The sequence below is a fragment of the Crinia signifera genome, chromosome 6, assembly GCF_055691185.1.
Source record: "Crinia signifera chromosome 6, ASM5569118v1, whole genome shotgun sequence".
Lineage (NCBI taxonomy): Eukaryota > Metazoa > Chordata > Amphibia > Anura > Myobatrachidae > Crinia > Crinia signifera.
Window position 1 is genome coordinate 207,074,260 of NC_139222.1, and position 27,202 is coordinate 207,101,461.

Genomic DNA, 27,202 nt, shown 5'->3' on the forward strand with positions numbered 1-27,202 from the left:
GCTGCTCCACTAGAACGTTCAGCACACATAATGGGTGTGCAGCAATGTGTGCTTAAGTGCGTCTCCCCCGTCACCCCGTATGTACGGGGCTTTAGTCTTGTATTTTATGAAATCAGTAGGACCTATAATGGCTGCCTGTCAATTCTGATTTCTTTCAACAGGCATAAAAAAATTAAACAATAATAATAATACTTTCCAAATCATCTTGTTCTGAATTGAAGATGGGCAGAATATGACATGTTTGTAATTGCACAGATCTGTAATTTAGTTCTGCTCTGCAGATTCTGTATGGAATCATTTTTACTTACTGAATAGTTTCACCATAAGGGGTACATTGCTTGCGTGGGTTTCCTCCGGGTTCTCCGGTTTCCTCCCACAATCCAAAAATATACTGCTAGGTCAATTGGCTCCCAACAAATTAATTCTAGAATATAGATCGTAAGCTCCACTGGGGCAGGGACTGATGGAATGTTCAAATATATTCTCTGTAAAGCGCTGAGGAATATGGGTGCACTATATAAATAACTGATAATCAATAAATACATTTACTAAGGTGGGAGCTCTATTAAAGATGTGATGTTGCCCATAGCAATTAGTCAAGTTCTACTTCTTATTTATTAAGCACCTTCTAGAACAGTGGTTCTTAACCTCGGTCCAACAGTGCACACTTTCTAGGTCTCCACACAGATTCACAGTGAAATAATTCGCTCCACCTGTGGATCTTTTCAAATGTGTCAGTGAATAATGAGTGCACCTGCCGGGTGACCTGGAAACCGTGCACTGAGGACAGAGGTTAGAACCACTGTTCTAGAAGACAGTAAATAGAACAGGGTTGTCTACCTGACCCTCTCCATGTGGGAGAAAATGCTCTGTATGATTACCATCACCTGTGGGGAGCTAGGTAATTGATAAGAAACGTGTTTCACCACAGGTGCTGGCAATCCTACATTACCAGGGAAGTCCAGGAACAGAGCATTTTCTCCCTGAAGGAGAGGGTCAGGTAGGCAACCATGATATAGAATCTGATTGGTTGCTATGGGCAACATCCCATCTTCAATAGTGTTTAGATAAACAACAAAAAAAGATCTGCAAAAATGCACAATACACAAGCATTTTCTTAAACTACAATATTAAACTTCCATTGTGTTATCTTGCAGATAAGATTTATGAATTAGAGTCAAAAGTAGCACAGCATGGATTAAAAATCGGTATCCCAAGCACCAAGACTACCAGAAGGAACAGAAAGGACAGCAAGATTAGTAACAACGCAGACCATGGCCTTCTACATGTGCTCACAGAGATCTGCAACCTGGAGCTAAACGGGAACCTGCACTCTGAACTGGAAGAAACTCTGATGCAGAAGGACAATCAGCTCCGAGATGACCCTCTTCTCAATGGGCTGCTCTATTCTCAGAATCTCAAAACATGTCTAGATACAGTCTTGGAGAACAGCAATGCCAAAAAAATGAAGATTATTGAAGTGAGTGTTTTAGCATTGCTGTGAAGACTGTTTAGTTGTAAAAATGTGAATAAAATTGCCAGATATGTTGGGCAGGAGCTATTTATCAAACCCAAAACAACTTTTTGTAGAGTGTTCCTCTTAGTGCAGCTTTAATTACCTCTTATCATGAGAAGTCATGCCGGCTAGTTGTCAATGACCAACAGAAAATTGTGTCATGTCCAGCTGGTCAATATAGAATAACAAAGACAATTCCAGGACAGGGTGTATAAAGATTAAATGTGATTTTTGTGTAAACTAAATACATGACATACAGCTCTCATTAATCGCATTTGCAATTTGATCGGGGAGCGATATTAGCACCCAAGATCATCTGAGATATCTTCTGTGTTCCCTTCTACATACATCCAGGGCATGCTTAATATTTGTAGCTAACCCTCAAAAACAGAAATAGCCTCAAATATTGTTTGATATATATTTTTGTTTCTCCAGGCGCTGTCCGGAAATGGTAGTCTGTCTTCTTGTGTACTAAGTCTGCTCAATACCCAGCCAATGCTACAGGTAGACTACATAGCCACTGACCAGACTTTGAAAGTACTTTCAGCATTGGAGGACAATCTAAAAGAAATTGGGGTCTCAGTAGAGCAGTGGGACCCTTTGAACCCACCTCCTAGCAATTTAGGTGGTGCTGATCTGCTGGTGTGTAACAGTTCAGCTCATCTGCTGAAGGATCCAAGTCAGGTTCTCCTGAATATGGCAGCAGCTGTGAAAGAAGGAGGCTTTGTTTTGCTTCACACTCTTCTTAAAGGCGACACTCTTGGAGAAACCATTGCCTTTCTGAGGACACAAAACCTCCAGGAAAAAGATGGTCTCCTCTCGCAGGTATGACACTCTTCCTGTTATATATATGCTTATATGCTATGTGTTACTATGATGATTCATACCTAAACTACTTCATGGTGGAACACAATGACAATAACTGTTTCCTTTGTGCTCCCACATTACCCTACAGATTCTATCATTAGCATAAAGTAGGACACCTGGCTTCCGTGGCTGCCCAATACTACAGCCATTGTGCCATCGGATCAGCCTCATTGTATGCAAATCAGTCTAAAGATGGATAGCATTTATCTATAGCTTTTTCTGCAGCAATCCATCATATATAGAAACATGCCTATCTGTTTGTAAGAGTCACTCATCACACATAGTTGTATAACTAACTATGTATAACTAACTAGTCCCATAGCATTTCTGTCTGTAACAAAATATAACTAGATGTTTGTTCTCTTACCATTGATCAGGCAGAGTGGGAGAAGGTGTTTGACGGCGCCTCCATGGACCTGGTTGCTTTGAAAAAATCCTTCTACAGCTCGGCCATTTTCTTATGTCGTCGACGTATTCCTGCGAAGACGCCAATTTTACTATCAGTTGAGGACATGGATTGTACTTGGGTGGAATCATTGAAGGTATATCATTTCATAAATCAGTCTTGATGGGGTATCTAGATACTGGTGGGATTCTTTACTATCGTTAATGTCATGTTTGTTTCCCACAGAACGCTATGGCAGACTCAACAGATCACCATATTTGGCTTACAGCCACGAAGCAACCAAATTCTGGTATAGTTGGGATGTTAAATTGTCTGCGCCAGGAGCCTGCAGGTCACAGAATAAGGTAGGAAAAACAGAAGATACATTTTATAAGAAATGTTGTGCAAAGACACTACACATTGTCCTCTGTAATCAGTTGGTAAGAAGTGGCAGAGTGAAGGTGGTGGTCCTTGCCAAAGAGCATGGGTACATGTTCCTGATGTCTCATCTGGGTATCCATGTGGTGATATAAGCAGTACAAAGTAGAGTATCCAAACCTGTGCAGTGATGATCCAAAATAATAATTTCTGCTCAAAAGCCGCCCGCCGCATTCTTGCATCACTGCAGGCGGCCACTGTATGTTTGCTGTTATTTTTTAAAAATGTGTCCAAGTTCAGCATCTGGCCCCTGGTGTTAAATCAACAAGCACTTTAGTGGAAGATGGGATCAGATGTGTTCATTTATCTTACAAGATGGTTTTTCACCACAAATGTAAAATATTTTATAGTTTGTGGGGCCCTTTAATATGTGTTTTCAAATAAACACACTATTGCCAATATGCAACTGTTACATTATTGGACTGAATGTCTCATTAAATAAAGTGCTGAAGAAATAATTGCGTCTTCAATTCTAATTCCAGGTGCATCTTTAATTCTGATGTGAAATCCTATGATGTTTCTGATAATGAGCTTCAACAGCTGCAGCATAAGGATCTGGTGATGAATGTCTACCGGGGAGGAAAGTGGGGAGCTTTCCGTCACGTCTCCTTTCATAAGGGTAAGTGAAGAACAATCTATGTAAGTGCTTTGTGCCAATGATTATCAACACAGTTTGTAAAGAGCAATCTCAAGTGTCTCTCTCATTGGCTGAAAAAGGAAAGTCAGTATGTGTGGGCTTGTGTGCAAGTGTTCTATTCATTTCTCAGCAGTTGTTAGTCTTTGCCAGGTCAACAAGGGAATCAAGTAGCATAATGCTACTAAATTACAGGAGATACTGTACAAATGTTAACAGGATCATCTACTTTTAGGTACCTACAATTTATGCCACATGAAATATAGAGCTGCAACAGTATTTTAAACAATACACTCTATTACTGTTTGAGATACCATATATTTGTAGGTCCTATACTTGCAATAAGAAAGATTTAATTCTAGAATTGCACTGGAGTATTAAATAGCCTTTGCTTCTTTTTTATTGTAAGTACAATTGTAGATTATACTAGAAACCTCAGACATGATAGGGGTCAATTCAGTTTGATGTGGGGACGCAGGTTGGGGATTTTTGTACACAGCCCTATGGGGTTGTGAACACAAATCCATGTGTCTGGAAGTACCGCAAGTGCCTCACATAGCCACGCCTACTCGCTGCTGATTAGGCATCTACTTGAACTGAACCCCTATAATAATGATCGCTCATTACCTGACTATTGACAGATACTGGCACACACCTGCAAATATGCACTAAAACTATAGTAACCAATCAGCAGTAATATATTATTTATTAAGAGCTATTTACACAGTGAAAGGACATTGCTAATTGGTTGTTTCAGTTTTGGTGCATATTTGCACATTTAAGCAATGTTGGTAAATAACCTTCATTGGGCCTAATTCAGAATGGATCCCTAATTAGAGAATTTGCAATCCGTTTGATTATCAAATGAATGCATGTGCACAGCATTCGCACTGCACATGCATGGCCCCAATTAGTGAACAAATATCCATCCCCATAGCAGTTGCAGTCTGATTGACAGGAAGCCAATGTTTAGGGGCGTAAACATGAATGTTTTCTGTTCATTGGTTCAGTTTTTGCAAATGGATCTGCCAATGTATTGCTATTTGCAATGTGTTTTCAATTTTGTCAGGGTCGGTTATTGTTTCTGTCTGGGCGGCGACTTTTTATTTGCAGGCAACTGATTTTTCTCTCATTAGGCCCATTGTTCATAATTCACATAATAAAGAACTCTCACTAATGACATTGGCAGGTGTTAATTCTCTGTTGTATAAAACTCTCCTTTTGTAGAACAAGCTCAGGATAAAACAGCTTTTGCCTTTGTGAACGTACTGACCCGTGGTGACCTTTCCACCTTAAGCTGGATAGCCTCTCCTCTACGCAACTTTCAGCCTACCAATCCACATGTGAAACTCTGTAAAGTCTACTATGCATCACTTAATTTCCGTGACATTATGCTGGCAACTGGAAAGCTCCCCCCAGATGCCATCCCTGGTAAGAACCTGAAAATAATACAAATCACTTCAAATGGTTGCATGCATTCCTGTAGTGCTACTAACACATATGTTACCTGTAATGCCCTGTGCAGGGCTCCCAGAGTTGTTGTCTTATGGTAGGTCTGCTGTTTTGTGTGGATACAAAAAATACTTCCTTACTGGAATATAATGATCACAGATTATGGAATGGAACTTTTAGTAATTTACTTTAATGATAATTCTGTTTTTTTTTTTCTCCAGGTGACTTGGCACTACAGCAATGCATGCTGGGAATGGAGTTTTCAGGTCGTGACCCTGCTGGCAAAAGGGTCATGGGGCTTCTTCCAGCAAAAGGTCTCGCTACTGTCGTAGATGCCGACCAGCGATTTTTGTGGAATGTTCCAGAAGACTGGTAAATTCTTATATTAAATTAATTTACTTCTTTTATTTAAATTAAAATTCACAGACTCTTAGAAATATGAGAAAAAAATAAGATACTTACAGTATGTAGATCTTTCTTCCCACCAAAAAGGTGGCCAATGCAATAGGTCAACAGGGTTAAAAGGTTACTTGGTAAAGGTCAAAAGGGTCAAAATGTTCATGTGAAGACACATAAAAGGTCGTCATGAGTGTCACTTTTTTAGATATCAATGTTGACAGCTGTTGACATGCACCCCTAATTAGTGTAACGCATACGCTTGCCATGATTAGGCCTCGTTGCCCTTTGCACACTTATATTCTTCCTCTACGTCGACATGGATGTTAAACTAAGACAAGGCGGTTAAAAAAAAAAAATCATGAAAAACTCATAAACCTTTTTCTGTGTCTGTCTTTTTCATGTCAACATTTTGACAATGTCAACCTTCTGCATGTTGACCTTTGGGCTAGACCTATTGACTGTCTATCTATACACTGTAAAGCTATCAACTGGAACCAAAGAGAGCACTTGCTAAAGTCCCTAATTAGTCAAGAGATGAAAGGGCCTATTTAGCAATGTTTTTTTTTTTTTATAAACGTATGGAGAAAGTACATGTCCTGCATGCATTTATGTATTCCTGCTATGCATTAATAGCCTGATTTAGGAGATGTCACCAATAGTAGTTCTGCAGATCACAGTCACTATTATTTTCAAGGATGCTACAATCTGACCCCTGTGTACACAAGTTTTTCAGAGTTGGCCACATTACTTTACATCCTCTTCATGTGGGGTAAACTCTATGGAAGCATAGTAGCAGGAAAGATCTTCTGATCCTCTCCCGCAGCCTTTGTCCAGTACTGACTCCTTACCTATAAAAGTATGTACACAGTCCATATATTAGTGCAGATATGCATTAGTTAAGATACAAAATGCTATAATTGTTATGGATTGTGACATTTCTGTTATACCGAAGAGATAGTAAGCAAGCTTTAATGCATTAGATTAGGCAGTATTAAAGTCCTAGGGCCAGATTCTCTAAGCTTCAAATGTGATAAATTGGAGAGTGATAAATAGCCAACCAATCAGCTACTACCTGCCATGTCACAGACTATGTTTGAAAAATGTCAGGCAGGAGCTGATTGGTTGGTTATCACCAGGGGCGTAACTAGTTATTGATAGGCCCCTTAGCAAAAGCCTGAAAGGGCCCCTATTTAGCAACTGATGGTGATAATTGTATGTAAAATATATTACTTCGACAGTAAAGATGGGCCCCCTTCAGCTCTGGGTCCCATAGCAGCTGCACCCCTTGCACCTATGGTATTTACGCCCTTGGTTATCACTCTCCTTTGTTTCATTTTTGAAGCTTAGTGCACCTGGCCCATAGAGTTTAGTATATATGTGATCAGACCAACATAGTGCATTTTTAAACAGCACATCAGTGATCTTTAAGGACTTGAGTAGTGTGTACATTGACATAATATGTTCATAGGAGCTTATCAGCTCTCAGAAAAGAATATGGCTCCTTTCTGTAATCTGTCCATTATGTACCTTGAATAAAGCAGCTGAAATGTAAAAGGAAAACCCAATATGTTATTGGCTTTTAAATTATTGCTGATTTATCTTAGTGGCTTAAATGTGTTGGTGCCTGCAACTTGGAGGATAGTGTGTGTGGGCCTACGTATATGCCTACTGTTTACTGTGTATGCAGAATAAGGGGAATGCCACTGTGTAAGCCCTAAAATCCTTTCTTTGTTGTAGGTCCTTGGCTGATGCAGCCTCAGTCCCTGTGGTCTATGCCACAGCTTACTATGCCCTTGTTGTACGAGGACGTTTAAGAAAGGGTGAAAGTGTTCTTATCCACTCTGGATCAGGAGGTGTTGGCCAAGCCGCCATAGCAATATCTCTCAGCATGGGGTGCCGTGTCTTTACCACAGTCGGTAGGTTGTCTCATGTAGGTGGTTTGCACCAAGCACTAAATACTGCAGTAAGCGTAACTTGTCAAGGGAAGTTGAGTGTAGATAATTGTATGTACTGTGCTGTCTAAAATGATTATACTTAATATATAAGTAGTAAGTACGTAAACTGCACGTGTATAACCTGCAAAGCCCTGTGAAGTTATTCAGAGATTATTTTATAGCAATCACAAATGAAATTAGGAGAAATCATAGAGCAATTTTCAACAATTTGGATCTATAAAACATAGACATTCAAAACTGAAAGACCCACAATGCCAATATACACGACTGACAGTTTACATTACGCCATCTAACAAAAAGGAAACTGTGCAAACATCGCCTTTCCTTGACCACCTGATAACTGCCACTGCTGCGGTGGGAGATGTGCAGGGTACAGAGCTTGTCTACATTCATGTGATAGTGTAACTGACAGCAATTATTTCCATCACCTATGATCAAGATAAGGAACACAAGTCATTTGTTAATTTGTGGCTGTCTGGTTGTCTGCCCTCCACGGCCTCTCTATTATACATAACGTGTATTATGGGGGTCATTCTGATTGACTCTGTAAGCTGCTAAATTTGCAGCTTACCGAGTCCCTGTGATGCCGCCCCCCAACTGAATAGCCCCCCCCCTCCACGCCGTAACCCCTCACAACCAGGCGAGGGGATGTGTTAGGAAGACACATCCATGTGCCCACAGCTGTCAGCAGGAGAAATAATTTGATGGTTGGCGACCATCGAATGATTTCCCCAGCCTTCGAAAATATAAGTCCGTTGAGACTGATTTATATTTACGACCGCCACGATGAAGACAGGGCGGGTGGCTGATGTCAGGTGATGTCATCCGCACGCCCCCTGCAGGCATCGGCCTGCCCACATACCCATGGGAACGCCCAGTGTGTTCATAGGGAAGCCAATGAAACGCTGGGCATTCCCATGGCCCAGCGCCACCACCTCGACCATCGGGGCAGGTGCTAAATTTGGTTCACTGCGTGTCATCCAGAATCGGACCTTATGTGACGTAATTTCTTTTAATTGTTTTCCATCATCAAGCAAATAGTTGTAAAATAAATAAATCCATTATCTTGTAAATATGGAATAACACTGATCTAGATGATTCGCTGATCTTCTACCAAATGTCTTGTGCGACTCTGTTGGGATTTGGGAAGCATGGCATAGTAATCACTTATAAAGCCTTACTGATATAGTAATGATATATAAATATAACGTAAATTATTCACCTCTGTTTCACAATGTTAAAGCATTGAAATAGAATGTAATACTTTCTGGATTATGGGCAATAGGTTAATATTTTTAGCTGTATAATATTAGGTTGAATTACCCATTAAATACCCCTGTGTATCACTAAGGATCTGCGGAGAAGCAGGAATACCTCCAGAGCAGGTTCCCACAACTTCATGCCGGCTGCTTTGCTAATTCCAGGAACACCTCTTTTGAACAACATGTTCTCCGTGCTACTGAAGGGAGAGGTGAGAGCAACTGCAACACCTAAAACTACTACTTATAGGTGAGTGGTCCTGGCCACCGCTAGACTCATGTCACTCTTTCTTCACAGGCGTGGATCTGATCTTAAACTCTCTGGCAGAGGAAAAGTTGCAGGCCAGTCTTCGCTGCCTGGCACGTCATGGCCGCTTCTTGGAAATCGGCAAATATGATTTATCTAACAACAGTCCATTGGGTAAGTTCAAACAAAGCTTCCAGTATGTTATAATGTCAGATCTTCAATTCTAGTTTTTAGATAATACAGCTGGGAAGCAATGGAAGCATAGGATGAAACCTGTATCCAGTAGTGTGGGCGTAGCTAACCGTTTTAGAGCCGCTGAAAGAGATGTAAAGGCTACGAGAGAGTGGAGGGTGGGGGGATAGTGCAAAGGAGGTGGTATAGGTTGTAGGTGATGTGCAAGAGAAAAAAGGCTGTAAGAACAGGATTCAGGGTGTACCCTTGGAGACAAGTGGATAACATGAGAAGTGAGCTAGAAAAGGGCAGGAAAAAGAGGTGGCTGAAGCAGGAGGTTGGAGTAAATTACTTGCGGGTACCTTTATATGGGGATGGTTCTGCTCTGAGTTCCAGCTCCCATTTAAATACATGCTTTGGGTGGATGGAGGGAGTTTTATAATATGAGGAAGATCATTCCAATGTAGGGGACAGCACAGGAGAAATCTTTGATTCACGAATGATATGAAAGTAACCATGGTTGAGAAGGATAACAGTCCTTGGGTGGCAGTCGGGAGTTTGTGTGGATATTAAGATGGAGCTGTAGGGGCTAGTAGAGTTAGAGGGTCTGTATGTAAGGGTGAGGCGTTTTAAAATTATTCTGTAGCTGAAGAGAGCCATTGCAAGGCTTGACATACAGTAGGGTAAAAATGAATGTGGAGCGGCAGGAGAGGAAGATAAGCCTAGCAGCATTGAGAATAGATTGGATCAAGATCGGAGGAGGGAAGGTTTAAGTAGTGAAGATTAGAAATGATCTGTGAATGGACAATAGTTTTAGTAGTTGGGAGAGAAGTAGTCTAATGCAATCAGTGTTGCTGAACTGGAACTGACAGGATTGAGTGAGAGATTGAATATGGGGGACAAAGGAGTCAAGTATGACACCCAAACAGAGGAATTGGCAAACAGGGGAGATGGTGCTGGTGTCAACAGTGATAGATTGTGAAGAGAGGAAACTCTGGATGGATGGAAGACAAGACGTTCTGTTTTGGCCATGTTGAGCTTGAGAGAGGGAATGGACACCCTAGAGGAGATAGTAGAGACAATTTGACGCTTGAGAGAAGGGGAGGAAGGTCAGGAAAGGAGAGGTATAGTTGAGTGTCATGGGCATATAGGTGATATTGGATGCAAAAAGAACTGGTGAGTTTAGCCATGGAGGAGGTATACAGTGAAAAGAACACTAGCCAAGGACAGAACCCTGCAGAAACCCATGGGAAGGATATATTGGAGTGAGGTTAAACCATAGGCAGACACAGTAGGAGCAGTTGATGAAGGGAAAAAAGGAATAGACGTGTCAGAGAGGCCAATGATCTGAAGTGTGTGGAATAAGAGAGGGTTATACATGGTGTAGAAAGATGCAGATAGGTACAGGAAGATGACTAGAAAAAGGTGGCTCATGGATATGGCTGAAAGTGGATCATTGGTGACTTTGGCCAAGGGGAGGGGGTGAACCCACATTGGAGAAGATCAAGGATAGAGTTGTCAGGGATGTAGCCATTGAGATGGTTGTAGACAAGCAGCTTGAGTATTTTGGAACTAGACGGCAGAAGAGAAATGGGGCGGTAACTAGAGGTTGGGGATAGATCAAGGTTGAGGTTTTTTTTAAGAATTGGTGAGACAAGAGAAAGGTGAGAGCAGTCTGTGAGGAAGGGGGAGAGAAGGAGGCAAGAAGGGTCCAAGAGGCAAGGAAAGGGTCCAAGAGGCAGGTAGAGGGGAGAGAGGATAAGATAAGGGAGTGATCTTTTTCACTTGTGGTGGGGAGGAAGGAACACACAGAAGGGTGACTGTAGGGAAGGGAGATGAGGAGGGGAGATTTCACAATGAATTACCTCCACATAAAAACATAAAAGATAGAAACTGAAAAAGCTGAGTAAAAATAATTTCCATTTACAGACCCAATTACATGTAGTATAACAGATGCTAGTAAAATGCATAAAATGAAATCCAGCAGGCACAAGGCCTAATGTGTCTGCACTAACTCTTCCAGAAGACCAACCTTTTCTAGTGCCAATACCATGTTCACACCAGGATAAACACATTCATAGGCATAAATAATGCTGTGCCCATTTCTCTTTTTCTGTTCTGTGAATTAACCACCTGAAGTCTGGGCTGCACAGTGTGTACACTGCCATTATATACGAGCCATGCATTACAGGTTTCCTGCCATAACATTTTAGCACTGAGAGTGACTAGCCCTTGGCTAACATAACCTAATATGAAATAAATGCTGAAGTAAGAACCAGCTGTCAGGTGGCCTGGGCCATTCTCCTCCTCTGTGACAGACAGGACACTGACAGCATCTAGTAACAAAGTCCTCCCTATGCTGTCACTCTGCAGGGATGGCTCTGTTCCTGAAGAATGTGGCATTCCATGGAATCCTGCTTGATGCCCTCTTTGAAGATGGAAATAAAGAATGGGAAGAAGTGTCAGATCTGTTAAAATCTGGAATAAAATATGGAGTGGTGAAGCCACTAAAATGCACTGTCTTCACCCGTGATGAGGTAGAGCCAGCCTTCCGATTCATGGCCCAAGGAAAGCACATTGGCAAAGTGCTCATAAAGGTACTTCAGTATATTGCTTTAATAAACATAATAAACTGACAGAGCTAGCTGATTTGCTAATGATGTTTCTGACTTTTAAATGACTAATTGTTGTCCTGACTTTTCCCCTACGTACTACTTACTTACTCCAGATAACTCTCCCACCTAAGTTACTGTATAGGTCAGTAACACTACTGCTGTATGAGGATCACTACATATTGATACTCACTGCCTATATGACCAATATGCCTTGTTATGTAATAAGCATTAACTGATATCACCGTTAGATTCACATTTGATAACCAACACTGTTGTTACTATATAAGGTGATCCATAGGTATACATCTATATCGCTCTCTGTGGTGTGTAGTCATCATGTCGACAGCCAAAAGGTTAAAACCATAATGTAGATACCCAATGCATTGACACTTGCAAATTGTCAACACAGTAAAAATGCTGACATATGCAATGTCAACAATATAAATTCTACATTTATGTTTAGGCTTAAAATTGGATATTGACATTTTATTTATTTATTTACAGTTTCTTATATAGCGCAGCATATCCCGTTGCGCTTTACAATTGTGCCTATCAACATTATGGTGTCTGTATAATAACTGTTGTCATTTTGGTTGTCGATAAATACAGTTTCCCTGTCTGTGATGTACTGCCCATGGGTAACATTTTGTATAAAGGTGGGCACACACTTTACGGTACAGTATATTGTGCAATTTTGGTACTGTACTTTGGACCAATATTTATGACCATCTTATAATGTGTACAGCAAATCTATATTTTACACCCATAATTAATTTCATTGTCCTATATGGGATGTCATCCAATGGGATGATTCCACAAACAATGTGGTGTTATTTCATTAAGCATATCTTATGACTGATTGTACATGGTGTACAGCAAGGTGATGTATTGTTCCTTTCAAGCACCATCTAGTCAGGCTCAACAGTACTAGCGCTAGTAGCAGATTCAATGGTGAGCCACTTTAAAATAAGATCATTAACATCGTTCAACATTCAATGTAGAATTTTTTTTTATAAAAAATATTACAATTAATTTAAACATTTAAACCAGACTGTTTGAATTGTGAAAAAAAAAAATTTGACTGCAAAAGGTTAAGTGAGGTAAACACCATTATAAGAAACCAGTGTATAAGGTTTCTTATAAATAAACCTATGTGGTAACCTGTGGTGTTATTATTATTATTTTGTTTTTATTAACCCCTATAGGTTGTATTCTAATCCATTATTATATGTATAGGTGCGTGATGAAGAGGTGGGGTCAGCTCGGGAGTCTGAAGTTCTACTAAAAGCAATTCCACGGACATCTTTCCCTCCAACAAAGTCCTACATCATCACAGGGGGCCTTGGTGGATTTGGTTTGGAGTTGGCTCAGTGGTTAATTGAAAGAGGTGCTCAAAATCTAATCCTAACGTCTCGATCAGGGATACGAAATGGTAATCTTTGGTTACAGGCATACATATTTAAAAAAAATAAGTAAAACTTTATTTTGATTACATTTTTTTGAATTTAGACTCTTCACTTAGATTTGTCTTTTTCATTTAGGTTATCAAGCCAAACAAGTCCAAAGTTGGAAGGAAGCTGGGATTACTGTGATTGTTTCTACCAAAGATGTAGCCTCCATAGGTGGTACTCGGCAACTGATAGAAGAAGCATCACAGTTAGGACCTGTGGGTGGAATATTTAACCTAGCCATGGTAAGTACATCAGTCTGGAGGCAACCTTAGTTTCACAATGTTCATGTTATTGAAGATGAAAAAGATAAAAAAAAATAATATATATTGTGAAAGGTCAGCAAATTATATATTTTGTATATGTTCTTGCACTTGTCATTGGAAATGATGAGTGTTTATTTCCTGGAAGAAAATAGGGTCCATGTACTGTATGTGCTAAAGGGAGTGTGCACACATGTGGTGGGATTTGATGGCATGCTGTAGGACGGGGCTGATTCTGGACAGATGGGCAGGTTATACTTCTGTAAAATACTGCTGAAGATGCTATTTATGGACTAAAGGGGCTTTGTGCTATGCTGGAAATTTGGGGGGATATTTGCTATTTTGATGGATGGAATTTGTAAGATGGACAACAATGCTTTAGACCAGAGAAAACTGCCCAGCTACAGGGATCTTGGGGCCTGATTCAGACACAAATGCTGCAGTGTGGAAATTGCTACTCGCCAATTTCTGCACTTCTGCGGATGCGCGCAAAAATAATACTCTGAAACTGCAATAACAGGTGAATGAGATTTCAGGGGCTGCTAACTGGTGCTGGACGGCCTCCCTGCAGTAACAATTTTGCAATTTGTTTGCAAAACTGCAAGTGAGTGTGAATTGGACCCCAGGAATTAAAGCATGACATTAGACAGGCTGTATTCAGAACTGCATTGTTTCCAGTGTTTAGCTCTGAAGACATCGTTTAATGATAACCTCCTTTTAAAATAGATTTTTAACCGAACATCCCAGTCTTGGTTTTAATTTGATATTTTGTTTTGTAAACAGGTTCTTAAAGATGCCATGATTGAAAACTTATCCACAAAACTGTTTCATGATGTGAACAAACCAAAGTACGATGGTACTCTTAATTTGGACAGGTAAATATGCTCGTTTGTGGGTTCTGAGCTTGGAGCAAAGAAAATAAACAGCAAAAAAGTTATTTTGCATCTGGAACAAACCATCATGTGATGCAAGGGGGCAAATTGTTTTTTTTTTCATGCATGGTAAATAGTGTCTGTTTTTGCATGTGGCCTACAAACGGTGGCCAGCTTTAGTTTTACACTGTAATTTATATTGCAGGTAGTACACTATCCTCCCAACCCTAAATCTCTGTATATTATAAATCCGGCCCACCTGCAGAGCAGCATGGTTTTACCCAGATATACAGTGAATTGCTTTTTTCCTTGGCTCCGAACTCGGTCAGCCACAACATGTGTAAATTGCATTTCTCATTCTTTCTTCAGTCTCCCTACGTATTTTATAAATAAATTTTGCAACTGCCACACATTTACCAGTTGCTTAGCTCTTTGCTAATCTTGGGGGAGATTTAACAAACCTTGAGGAGAACTAAAGTGGAGAGAGATAAACTACCAACCAATCCGCAACTTCACCAATCAGCAACTCCTTTGTGTATCGCCAAAAATAGTAATGAAGACGTTGCAGATTAGAGGCTGAGGACGAGCTGGACATACAGCTAGTTGCAGAGCATTGTGCATGCTGTTAAGTTCCTATCTACATTTGTGCCCAAAATCAGCAGAACTGGTGAATGATGGGGTGTTCTCCTGTAGATAAGGTGCAGTAGGAACATGTTTCTACAAAGAGTGGTAACCTACACACAAGTGGAAATATGGCTTGTATGGTGCATGATTTAGTGCAGTGGAAGTACACACTGGGGCAGATGTATTAAACCTTAACATGAGATAAATGATAGGGTGATAAAGAGAGATAAACCTCCAGCCAATCACCTGCTAACTGCCATGTTACAGGCTGTGTTTGAAAAAAGTCAGTAAGGAGCTGATTGGCTGGACGTTTATCTCTCGTTATCACCCTTGCATTTATCTCTTGTTAAGGCTTATTACATCTGCCCTACTGATTATTATGGCTGCTGTAACCCTGCCCCATATGCCAAAGATACAGATGTACATGTCTGCATATTATGCTTACATGAGTTTACATTATAGTGACAAATTGGCTCATGAACACGTTTATGGGCTGTTATGTGAGTGCACTCTAACGTTATGTATTGCTGACAATTCTTGATTGTTATCCCACAGGGTCAGCCGTGAAAAGTGCCCGAAGCTCGATCATTTTGTGGTGTTTTCCTCTGTTAGTTGTGGTAGAGGAAATGCTGGTCAGAGCAACTATGGATTTGCCAACTCAACAATGGAACGTATTTGTGAGAAGCGACGACAGGACCGTCTGCCAGGTATAAAGGACTTTTCTCTGCACTGCTCGTTATCTAACCTAAAGTATCCATCTACCTACTGTATATCACTTGTTTGCAGTCGGAGTGTACTTACTGCCATAAATAATAACTGGTAGTGTGTACCTGTCTCCCCAGGCTTGGCTGTGCAGTGGGGAGCTATTGGTGACGTGGGAGTCGTGTTGGAAACAATGGGAAGTAATGACACAGTGATAGGTGGAACATTACCTCAGAGGATCAGTTCCTGCCTGGAAGTTCTGGACCAGTTCCTAAACCAGCCTCATCCTGTTATGTCCAGTTTTGTCCTGGCTGAGAAAACCATCTCTGTCAAAACCAAAGGAGGTGGGCAGCAGGATTTGGTGGAAGCTGTGGCTCACATTTTAGGTAAGAATTTTATGCTATAAACCAAAGTCTTCAAGAAGTAATTGGGCAAAATCAATAATTGGGCATCAATAATGCCAGCTCTTTGCAAGGCTTACCTTGTTGTTTTGTAACAAGAGATATTGATCCTGTTATTCCTACCAGGAGTCCGAGAGGTGAGCAGTCTGAATCCTGATACTACATTGGCTGACTTGGGACTGGATTCTCTAATGGGTGTAGAGGTGCGGCAGACGCTGGAGCGTGATTATGATATTGTCATGGCAATGAGAGAAGTTAGACAACTAACAATTAACAAGTTGCGGGAGCTCTCTTCCAAACCAGGAAATACTGAAGGTAATATATACTGTAACTAAAGCTGGCCATACATCAGAAAGATCGATCTTAAGATCGATTGCGCTCATGATTGTGTACAATTTCCCTTGAAATCCCCGGCAGTCCTTGGTGGTTTTTGGACACACAATCTACACACAATCGATCATACAATCAATCATACAATCCATCTACTGCATGATTGTGTACACAAGATGTGCACACAATCTGCATACAATCCATCTTACAATCAGTCATACAATCCATCTGCTGATTGATTGTATGATTATGTACATAAGATGTGCACACAATCTGCATACAATCCATCTTACAATCAGTTGAGATTGTATGATTGGGTACAATATCTTTCTGATGTATGGCCACCTTAACTGGGATCGGTTCTCCTGGCATTTTACTGTCGTCTGGTGAGTTTAGTATAAGGTATCCACTGAAGGTGCATGATTCTCCCTAACCTGATCCGAAACAGGCACAGGGGGAGTTCTCTTGAGTTCTGCCAGATTCCAGAAGTTCCTGGCATTGTTAATTTATCTACGTCATGTGCACGTTTTTGTGTTATGTATCAGTACTGCTGCATGCATTACAGGAGAGTAATACTCTGACAAGCAGCAGGGAGTGTCACACTCTCCCTTCCTTAGTGCCGAGTAGCCAGTAGCCTGGCTAGGTGCCTGCTTGTCTTAAATGGGGTCTGAGCAATGAATGTAGCAACCTCTGCTTAAGTCAGATGGGACCCCCACAGGCAGGTGGTTCTAGTACAGTCAGGAGACCACAAAGGGAAGAATCTATGGTGACTGCCCAGTGTTACGTGATGTGGAAGTTGGAGAAAGTGGATAATAGGATAATTTGCATTGGTATCAGCAAAGAAGGAAAGTATTACAAGTAAGGGAGTGGAATTAGTGGAATGTGGAAATAAAAAATGCTAATCGTGGAAAAGGGGGAAAAGGCAACCAAAAGCGAGGATGCAGATGATGGTGGGCTAAGGGTGGGGCAGAGGTTGATTAGTGGTTAGGACATGTAAAAGTAAATGAAGGATCACCATAGGAGGGTATATGTGCTGTAGTGTCACTCATTCAGTGAAGGCTGGCCACTTCCCCTCCGTTCCTACTTATCCTGTTGTTTTTCGTTCGTCCACCCACCTATTTTTAGTATGTTAACTCTTATGAGTAGGGTCCTCCTGCCTCACGTACTCACCCTACCTCTTTACCTCACCTGTCCTCCTCTCCTGTTCTTCCCTTCCTCTACTTCATCTTCAGTCTCCTCGACAATTTTGACACCTACTTCTGAACTGATGCTGATTTTATTTCTACCAGCTATACCCCTATTTATACTGTATTTTTCAACACACCCTGTACGTTACCTTGTCATTTGTTTTTTGTTTGCTATGTACGGCGCTGCGGACACTTTGCGGCGCCTTATAAATAAACGTACTACTACTACTGATGCTGAGGCTCAGCAGCAGCTTTTTTCCTGCTTGCAAAACAGTGTAACATAATTAGGTACTTGTGTAGTTTCACGGCGCCAGTGCTACTTCCGGGTTCTACGCTCGCCACAAACTATGTTAAAAAAAGTAACTTAACTCCATGCCAACATGGATAGTTCATACCCCACTATCCATGTTGGCATGGAGTTGATTTTAAATAGCGTGGCGAGCGTAGCGAGCCACCGAGCCCGCAGCGTGGGCGATCAAAGCGAGCCCCGCAAGGGACTCAGACCCACGGCGCCATACTGGCACCGTGAAACTACACAAGTACCCATAATTATAATAGGATTACATATATGGCGACTTTGGATTTTACCTGCCATTTTTGGCTTGTTGTTTTCTCTTTGCAATGACCTCCAGTGTATTTGGAAGGCTTGGGTTTCATCGTCCAATCATTAGGAACATTACACTCCATTAGCGTGACTTCATTTCTCATGTGTCAGAGCAGCCAGTAACCATCTGACATTTCTGTCAGAGTCCTTCTCCCTCTAAATGCTGGATAATGTTCACTATTCATGTCATTATGCAAGCTGACATCCTTCTCCACAGTTGCTGGCTATGTATGATGTGCATTTATTTGATCAATGACATGACTTAACTGGTTAGAGGTATGGGTTATGTAGTGATCTACTGTCCCACATCACCAATAGCATTCCTACAGAAGGGTCCTACCACATTTCACCTCAGTATGCCATGCAGCATTAAAGGGTGTGGTAGACGGTTCCGACAGTCGGGATCCCGACAGTCATTAGCCCGACGTATGGATCCCGACTGCCTAGACTCAGACAGCATGGTGAGCGCAACAGAGCCCCTTGCGGGCTCGCTGCGGGCACGGTGGCTTGCTACACTCGCCACCTATTCTATTCTCCTCTATGGGGGTCGTGGGCCCCCATGAGGGAAAAAAGCAAGTGGCCGTCGGGCACCCTTCTGTCGGTGTTTTGACAGTCGGGATCCCGATGTTGGGTAAATGACTGTCAGGATCGCGCCCGCACCCGCATGAGATGCCTGGTGTGACTGAGCCGCCAAGTCCAATGCAACTTTGCTAACATGGGACATGTTTTTTTTGCCGAAACTGCTTTTTAGTCAAGTAAATGAGTACTCCAGCTTAAACCCACAAACCGCAAGCAAGGCAGGCGTATGGTAGGAATCACCATTTAGTGTTTTTAGACCATTATATTTGTTGCTTTTCAATTTGCCCATATAATGTGTATAAGCTGTTTCCATTGTACAACTCAGCCTAGATGATATAAAGGCCAGCGAAATTGATGGAATCTAGAAAATAAAAACATGTTTGGTAAACAATGCAGAAGGCTATATACAAACCAACCAATACAGCTCACCTATCGTATTATTGGACATGCTATTTGATTTGCATAACAGATTTGCTTCTGTAACCCTTTTTTCTAGAATCCAAACCCTCTCAGAAATCCTCTGTGCAGCCAGATCTCAGTTTCCTGGACCTCAACAACCTCCTGGTGAATCCTGATGCTTCCACCATCACCAAGCTTAATGATGTGCAAAGTAGTGACCGGCATCTTTTCCTGGTGCACCCTATTGAGGGGTCAATTGCAGCATTCCAGAGTTTAGCTTCCAAACTCAACATATCTTGCTATGGGCTTCAATGTACTAAAGGTAATGAGTTTATCAAGTTGATGTCTTGTGAAACACAGTTATATTTATGGAATCAAAGGTGGTTGAAAAAGTGTGCTATACTGTAAACTATGACATCACATATTATGTAATCGGTAATGCCGTTAATGGTTTTTGAGTAATAGTAATGATCACTGAAATGGCCTGTAACATGGCAGTTAGGAGCTGATCGACTTGAACTTTATCACTCTCTAAAGGTTTAGTACATTTGCTGCTGTCTTATGTTTTATCCCCTCCTTGTGTTGCTGTAGGAAACATTAATTTTGCTGCAGCATCAGAGCCAAGATTTATTTTGGCTTGAGTTACTTTCAGTAGCTGGAATGACAGCATGAGCGCCGGCTGCCCTCTGATTGGTTGGCAGGCCGTGCTGGAAGATTAGGCATGCAGCTGGGAACAGTTTACTCTGCAAAATGAATGCCAGCTGTGTCTTTGAGGTCCAGAGCTGGCCCTAGGCATAGGCATACTGGGCAATTGCCTAGGGCATCGGCCTATGCCTTGGGGCGGCAGCCTCCTTTACCATTGGTGATCAGTGGGGGCCAGCCGTTTGTCAGCACCGCTGAGCTGAAATGAGAATTGGCCGCTCGTCAGCAGTAGTGCCGGAGTGGGTGTTTGGTGCTGCGGCATTGTATGTTAGAAATGCCGGCGTCTTCTAAACACAGCGGACGAGCATCCGGCGCGGCTGCAGACTGTGCGTGGCAATTAAGGACAAAACTCCACAGCAGGAACTCCCTGCTACCATCACCTGGAGGATGCCAGCGCCACCGCCAAGACAGCAACACTGGGAGTGAGGCTAGATGCTCCTGAGGGCTAGGGAGGAGGAAGGCTGCAGTTCAGTACTGGGGGGGGGGGGGTGCATGCACACGTATAGGGCCCAATTCTACATTGATTGTCCCCTATGTCGATGGTGGGGGGTCTGCTCATGTGCGTATTTGCGCATGTGCAGACCACGGGAGCAAACAGCATCAGGCAGTTTCACACTCGCCGAGCCGAGTATATAATACCATATACTATGTTCACATATCCCCAGACACTACATCCATCATTCTGCGGTGCCTGGGACATTATCAATATGATCACAGTGTCAGCCTGTAACATGCCAACAGTACATTTTTGTGTTATTTTTATAGTACAGCTATAATAAGCACACAAAAAAACTGTCATTCGACGAGTTAAATGTCAGTTTTATGCACATGTCGACATTTTAATCATGTCGATATTCTGACTGTTGACATATGTATTGTCAGTGAATACTTATGGGGAGGAGAATATAATGGAACATTGGATATTGTTGCCTTATTTTGCAGCTGCTCCGCTGAACAGCATTCAGGACCTTGCAGCCTTCTACATACAGTGCGTAAAGCAGGTACAGGCAGAGGGCCCTTACTGGATAGCCGGATACTCATTTGGAGCTTGTGTGGCCTTTGAGATGTGCTCCCAACTTCAGGCCCAGCGGGACAGCTCACATGCACCTGACAGTTTGTTCCTCTTCGACGGGTCACATTCTTATGTTGCTGCTCATACACAGGTAACACATTTATATTTACAGTACAAAGGGAACCACTTAACATTCTGATTACAGTATATTACATTCCTGTCTAATTAATTAAACTCTAGAATAAATTGTATTGTGACACTTTGATGCTAATTCTGAGGCAGACAGAGCTCTGTGCGCAGCTGCAAATGGCGAGTTTTGCATACACATATACATAGATATGAATGGACACATTTTGAGTCACAAGGATCTGTTCAGCCCTGTTTAGCAGCAGTGTCAGAAGTCGTAAAATGAGGGGGAGGCGCATGTTTCTGCTCACACATCTCTGCGCTAGCTCTATGGATTCTTATATTATCATATAGTAATAAATCAAGTTCTGCAGCAGACCAGCCCTGAGGCCTTTACTGTCCATGGAAATTGGGTGAGCAGTATTACACCCCTTGCACTTTATCTAAATTTAGGGTAAGCAGTGCTTACTATTCCTAAAAGGGAACATGACTGTATGATACCCATAGTTGCCTACTTCCTGGATGCCTTCTCCGGGAGAGGGCAGCCAGTTCAGTGAGGCAGGGGTGGGTGGAGCCACTGACAGGGCAGGATGTGGGCGGGGCACTCCTGCATTGAGGCAATCAATGCGCAAAAATCAAAACTGAGTAGCACACTGTAACCTTAGTACTAAATTTAAATGTAAAAATGGTATAAAAAGCATTGACCGATTACATCGGGGCTCATTTACAGTAGTCTGCAGCTTTGCCTGCTGTACAGTGAGTGTAAACCTTTACGGCACCCTGACAGCACAGGACTGGCTGCTAAGAACACTAGCCCTTTTTTACTAGTCATCTGACACCATCTTTTCATTCAAAACAAATGTATTTGTGCTCCCAATTATGCATTGACTAATGGATCATCTATTCTAATCTGTTTCCAGAGCTACCGTGCCAAATTAACTCCAGGCAGTGATGCTGAGGCTGAAACAGAGGCTCTCTGCGCATTCATCCAGCAATTCACTGGTACTGAATATAACAAGGTAATTGTTATGCCACTTGTCTTTGACATACTGTACTGTAGAAGATAGATGGCCAGATGCCCCAAGCTTCAAACGTGATGAAATGGAAAGTGCTAAACAACCAACCAATCAGCTACCTGACATTTTTCAAACCGTCTATGGTAGGTAGGAGCTGATTGGCTGGCTGTTTATCATTCTCCATTTTATCACTTTTGAAGCTTAGTGCATCATGCCCATAGTCTGCTTATGCACAATCACTGATGTGTACTTACATTGTCTGCCTACAGCTCCTGGAAACTCTCCTCCCCCAGAAGGACTTGGAGGCCAGAGTGAATGCTGCAGTGCAACTGATCACACAGAGTCACAAGTCCATCGATCATGAGGCCCTACAGTTTGCAGCCTCCTCCTTCTACTACAAGCTGAAAGCTGCAGACCAGTATGTCCCACTGGATAAATATCATGGAAACATTACACTGCTGAGGGCAAAGACAAGAAATGAGTACGGAATTGGCCTTGGTGCAGACTACAGATTGTCAGAGGTGATTAGAGGGAAAAAAATACCTGTTTGATTATTATTCATATGTTGTAGAACTATTCTTTTTATCTTTCTAGAAATTGTGTCCACTCCGTCATTTTACAGCTCTTCACTGAGGTCTACATAATGGGTGCAGGATGTGTGATGCACATGGGCTCCTGGGTAAGAGGAGCCCATATCACACATTCTGGCTCCTGGGTAATAGGAGCCCATATCACACATTCTGGCTCCTGGGTAATAGTAGCCATATCACACAGTCTGGCTCCTGGGTAAGAGGAGCCCATATCAAACAGTCTGGCTCCTGGGTAATAGGAGCCCATATCACACACTCTGGCTCCTGGGTAAGAGGAGCCCATATCACACAGTCTGGCTCCTGGGTAATAGGAGCCCATATCACACACTCTGGCTCCTGGGTAAGAGGAGCCCATATCACACAGTCTGGCTCCTCGGTAAGAGGAGCCCATATCACACACTCTGTCTCCTGGGTAAGAGGAGCCCATATCACACACTCTGGCTCCTGGGTAAGAGGAGCCCATATCACACACTCTGGCTCCTGGGTAAGAGGAGCCCATATCACACATTCTGGCTCCTGGGTAAGAGGAGCCCATATCACACATTCTGGCTCCTGGGTAAGAGGAGCCCATATCACACACTCTGGCTCCTGGGTAAGAGGAGCCCATATCACACACTCTGGCTCCTGGGTAATAGGAGCCCATATCACACACTCTGGCTCCTGGGTAAGAGGAGCCCATATCACACACTCTGCACCCATTGAATTTCCTTTCCTTGTGGCCCCCACGCCTTTACCATGTTCTTAGAAATATGCTGCTGGTGATGTCTTTCTGAAGAAATCACTGGGAAAATGGCAGGGCGGACTCTCTGGGACTCAGTAAACTGCAAGCTTTGCGGCTTACAAAGTCAACCAGAATCAGGGCCTTTGTTGCTGTGCTGGTAATCAGTGCAATTCCCTCTCCTCAGTACACAGTTTCCCACTCCTTACAACTGTCTCCATGAAATCATCAAATGCTGCTATACACGAATAATGTCCTATGCTAAATTTTTTTACAGGAAACCGGTTAAGAATGTCCTAAATAGGGTAATTTAATAAAAGAGTTGGATCCAATTTAAGCCCAGTTTCAAACTAATGAATGATTCATAAGGACATCACTATTTATAACCAGTTATTTATATAGCGCACACATATTCCATAGCACTTTACAGAGAATATTTTGAACATTCACATCAGTCCCTGCCCCAGTGGAGCTTACATCTAGATTTCCTACCACATGTACATGCACACATAGACGTTCTAGGGTTAATTTTGTGGGAGCTAATTAACCTACCAGTATATTGTTGGAGGAAACCCACGCAAGGACGGGGAGAATATACAAACTCTGCACAGTTAGGGCCATGGTGGGAATAGAACCCATGACCTCAGTGCTGTGAGGCGGTAATGCTAACCATTACACCATCCGTGTAAGCAGCTACTGGAGCAATACAAGGTATATCGACCTTTTGAAGAAAAAAACAAGAAATAAAACCAGCGCTAAAAATCCCAATAAAGAGTGAAAGTAGTTGAATAAAAATCTAACATAAAATGTGCATGCTAATAGGGAAAACATAACAAATAGGATAGACATGAAATAACCATGTGGACAGTAAGATAGGACATTTTGAACATTTGTTTTTAGAACAATAAAGGAAAACAATACCCTTGTCGTGTGCATGAACGTGTTCTTAGTGTACTCTGCAAATACACCCTCCATTCCCTATTGCACCTCTATAACATAAGGAGGCATAAGTGCAAGATACGACTGACTCTGCATAGGCATAGAGGAGTAATGTTTGTGGTCTACGCACATAAATAGTAACATTTATGCAAAAATACACTTTGGGGGAAATTTACCAAGATTATTATTATTATTATTATAATTTTATTTACAAGGCACCACAAGTGTTTTGCAGCACCGTACAAAGGAACAGTACAGGCAGACAAACTTAACATTACAGTAAATGAATAACAAAATAGAGTACAGGTAAAATGAATGCCACAATTCAATACACAGTACAGCTTAAATGTAAGTAGTATGGGAGAGCTGGGAATGAAATGTGAAGAGAAGAGGGCTTTGACAACAGGAGGGAAGAGAGCCCTGCTCTGAGGATCTTACAATCTAGTAGGACAGATTACATGAGGTGCAGATGAAAGTTCTATTAAAGTTGGGATTTTGCCCATAGCAACCAATCCGAAGCTATCTAACTTCTAGAAGGTTGTAAATAAATAAGAAGTAGAATCCGATTGGTTGCTCTGGGCGACATCCCATCTTCAATAGAACTCCCATCTTAGTAAATTTACCCTTTTGACTCTGTATATGGTCGGTCATCGTGCCTTTATGATGCAGAATATTCACATAACATTAATCCCAATGGATGGCTATTCTCTGCCTCTCAGATGCTTCTCCGATAGTGTGTGCTAGGATTTGTGTGTCTGTGGTATTTAATGTGCTGAATGTAGATAGAAATATTTTTCTTGTCTCTTCCAACAGGTATGTGATGGGAAGGTGTCCATTCATGTTATAGAAGGGGATCACCGCACCTTCCTGGAAGGAACTGGAGTGGAATCCATTATCAGCATCATTCATGGTTCACTAGCTGAACCCCGGACCAGTGTCCGGGAGGGTTAGACAGAACCACGGAAGCAGTCATCTCCTTGCCAGGTTTACTTAGGCTCCACTCTCACAAAGGAGAAAATGGCTTCATAGCAAATTTTACAGGACATTTGGTTTATCATCCAGGCATCGGCACAGTCACATAGGGCTGGGCCCCACCCACACTGCCCAGTGCCATAATGGCCGCTCCAGTCATCAACCCTGGAGTGCTACCCTTCCTCACCTTCCCTACTCTATGTTGTACTGCACACAGTAAAATATACCATTCCTCCTATATGTGGTAGGAGTGAAGTTCATTTTGTAGCATGTTGTTATTATCAGTATTCCAAAGGCAAGACATAGCACTTAGCAAACCATGCACCCCCACATAGGAGGAAATAGGACTTCTTCTCTGAGGCATCTCCATGCCTGTGAAGGGACTGGGAAGTCTGACAATGACACAGGTCTTTGTAAAGGCTTCTGTCACTCTTACTGTCTGGGTGTCTGTGGTTATTTTTATAATTATTATTTTGTTTTTAATGTTAAGTATTTATTGTATCTCTTATGCACCAGGCTCGTTCACTGGTTAGAGATGCATTTAGCATCAATTCTCTATCACTTATGAATAAACTTTTAAACTAATCCCTGATGCATGCACACACTGGGGACAGGTTTCCAAAATCTTCCCTGTATGTGTAAGATTAAAGCTATAAGCCAGAAAGGGGGAAAACAAGAGAGGTGATTCTGAACAAAGATTTAATATGCAGACAGGAGAAATTCCCTGGTCACTCAATAAAAGCAAAGACTTTAAATTAGCTCTCTGTCTACAAGATATATTTCTATGATAACAGACAGAGCTTTGGTTCTTTAATTCACTATTTGTTATTCGAAGTCTTTCTTTATATGAAGGACTGGCAAAATGTAGCACTTTGGTTAGCTGCAAGCCTCTCTTTGATTAGAGTTTTTAAAAAGTATGCAGTGAAAATAAATTTGCCCTTTAAGGCCTAAATAAGTTGAAAACTCAAAGGAGAAATAAAATGAGAGCGGGGAGAGGGGTGCATCTTTTAGTGGGAGAGTGAACCGGTCACCTGTATGAAACAGGTGTTTCTACACTAGAATTTTCCTTGAAGGAAATGAAAGGTCCTGCTGCACTTATGACACAGAGATGAGAGGTGGACACAGGTATAATGTACTGGCAACTGAAGTCTCAGGAACTCTAGCTGCATCAAGGAGTATGGCCTATGCAGATCTTAAGAACCTGCTAGGACTTTCACTGTCAGTTAAAGTACCTTTAGTGATCCTCTCTCTGTTGACCGCAGCAGACCAAGTGTATTGTAGGTCTATATATTTTAGTAAAAATAAATAATTGTGATGGTTTCTTTTTTCATACATTATTTTCTTGCTCCTGTTAAATATTGCTGCCTCAAGACAGTCTTGTGTATGTTGCACTCTGATATTATTAAAACTAAAGAAAACAAATAATTTCTTGTTGTGTTCTTCAATTTTCCTTGACTTTTTAATATGTGCTTTCAGTTATATTGTATGTAGGGGGGTATGTTACATTATTCTGCATGTGTACGTTGACAAATAGGTCTTTATGAACCTTGAGGCATCTCTCTCTAGGCTGTAGGACTTGACTATTCAGGTAAATGGCCTCCCAATTGTCCATCTCTGGTGTGAACACAGCAGATATTGCTGGAACATTTTGTTCTGCACCGTGAATTATTCTGTTGGTTGCCTTCATTCCAAGACAACTTTTTGTGCCTCGTTCATTTTTGATGTACATCTGTATCACTTCCCTGCAACAGAAGTTGAAAGCTTGGTTCTCTCCAGAGAC

At 41.8% G+C, this 27,202-nt stretch overlaps 1 protein-coding gene across 1 annotated transcript in view; it reads left to right on the top strand.

Moving 5' to 3' along the window:
* FASN (fatty acid synthase) overlaps window positions 1-26,847 on the top strand; it is a 75,587-nt gene extending 48,740 nt beyond the window's left edge. The window contains exons 22-43 of the mRNA XM_083148678.1: window positions 1,158-1,480; window positions 1,952-2,341; window positions 2,761-2,925; window positions 3,015-3,133; window positions 3,689-3,825; window positions 5,068-5,271; window positions 5,514-5,664; window positions 7,429-7,607; window positions 8,998-9,117; window positions 9,204-9,326; window positions 11,697-11,920; window positions 13,175-13,370; window positions 13,480-13,631; window positions 14,433-14,524; window positions 15,701-15,852; window positions 15,988-16,233; window positions 16,375-16,563; window positions 19,445-19,669; window positions 20,992-21,212; window positions 22,108-22,206; window positions 22,473-22,724; window positions 25,264-26,847. Of these exons, the coding sequence (XP_083004804.1) occupies window positions 1,158-1,480; window positions 1,952-2,341; window positions 2,761-2,925; window positions 3,015-3,133; window positions 3,689-3,825; window positions 5,068-5,271; window positions 5,514-5,664; window positions 7,429-7,607; window positions 8,998-9,117; window positions 9,204-9,326; window positions 11,697-11,920; window positions 13,175-13,370; window positions 13,480-13,631; window positions 14,433-14,524; window positions 15,701-15,852; window positions 15,988-16,233; window positions 16,375-16,563; window positions 19,445-19,669; window positions 20,992-21,212; window positions 22,108-22,206; window positions 22,473-22,724; window positions 25,264-25,401 (4,097 nt within the window). The 3' untranslated portion in view covers window positions 25,402-26,847. The remainder of the gene's footprint in view (window positions 1-1,157; window positions 1,481-1,951; window positions 2,342-2,760; window positions 2,926-3,014; window positions 3,134-3,688; window positions 3,826-5,067; window positions 5,272-5,513; window positions 5,665-7,428; window positions 7,608-8,997; window positions 9,118-9,203; window positions 9,327-11,696; window positions 11,921-13,174; window positions 13,371-13,479; window positions 13,632-14,432; window positions 14,525-15,700; window positions 15,853-15,987; window positions 16,234-16,374; window positions 16,564-19,444; window positions 19,670-20,991; window positions 21,213-22,107; window positions 22,207-22,472; window positions 22,725-25,263) is intronic.
* Window positions 26,848-27,202: the final 355 nt, after the last annotated feature.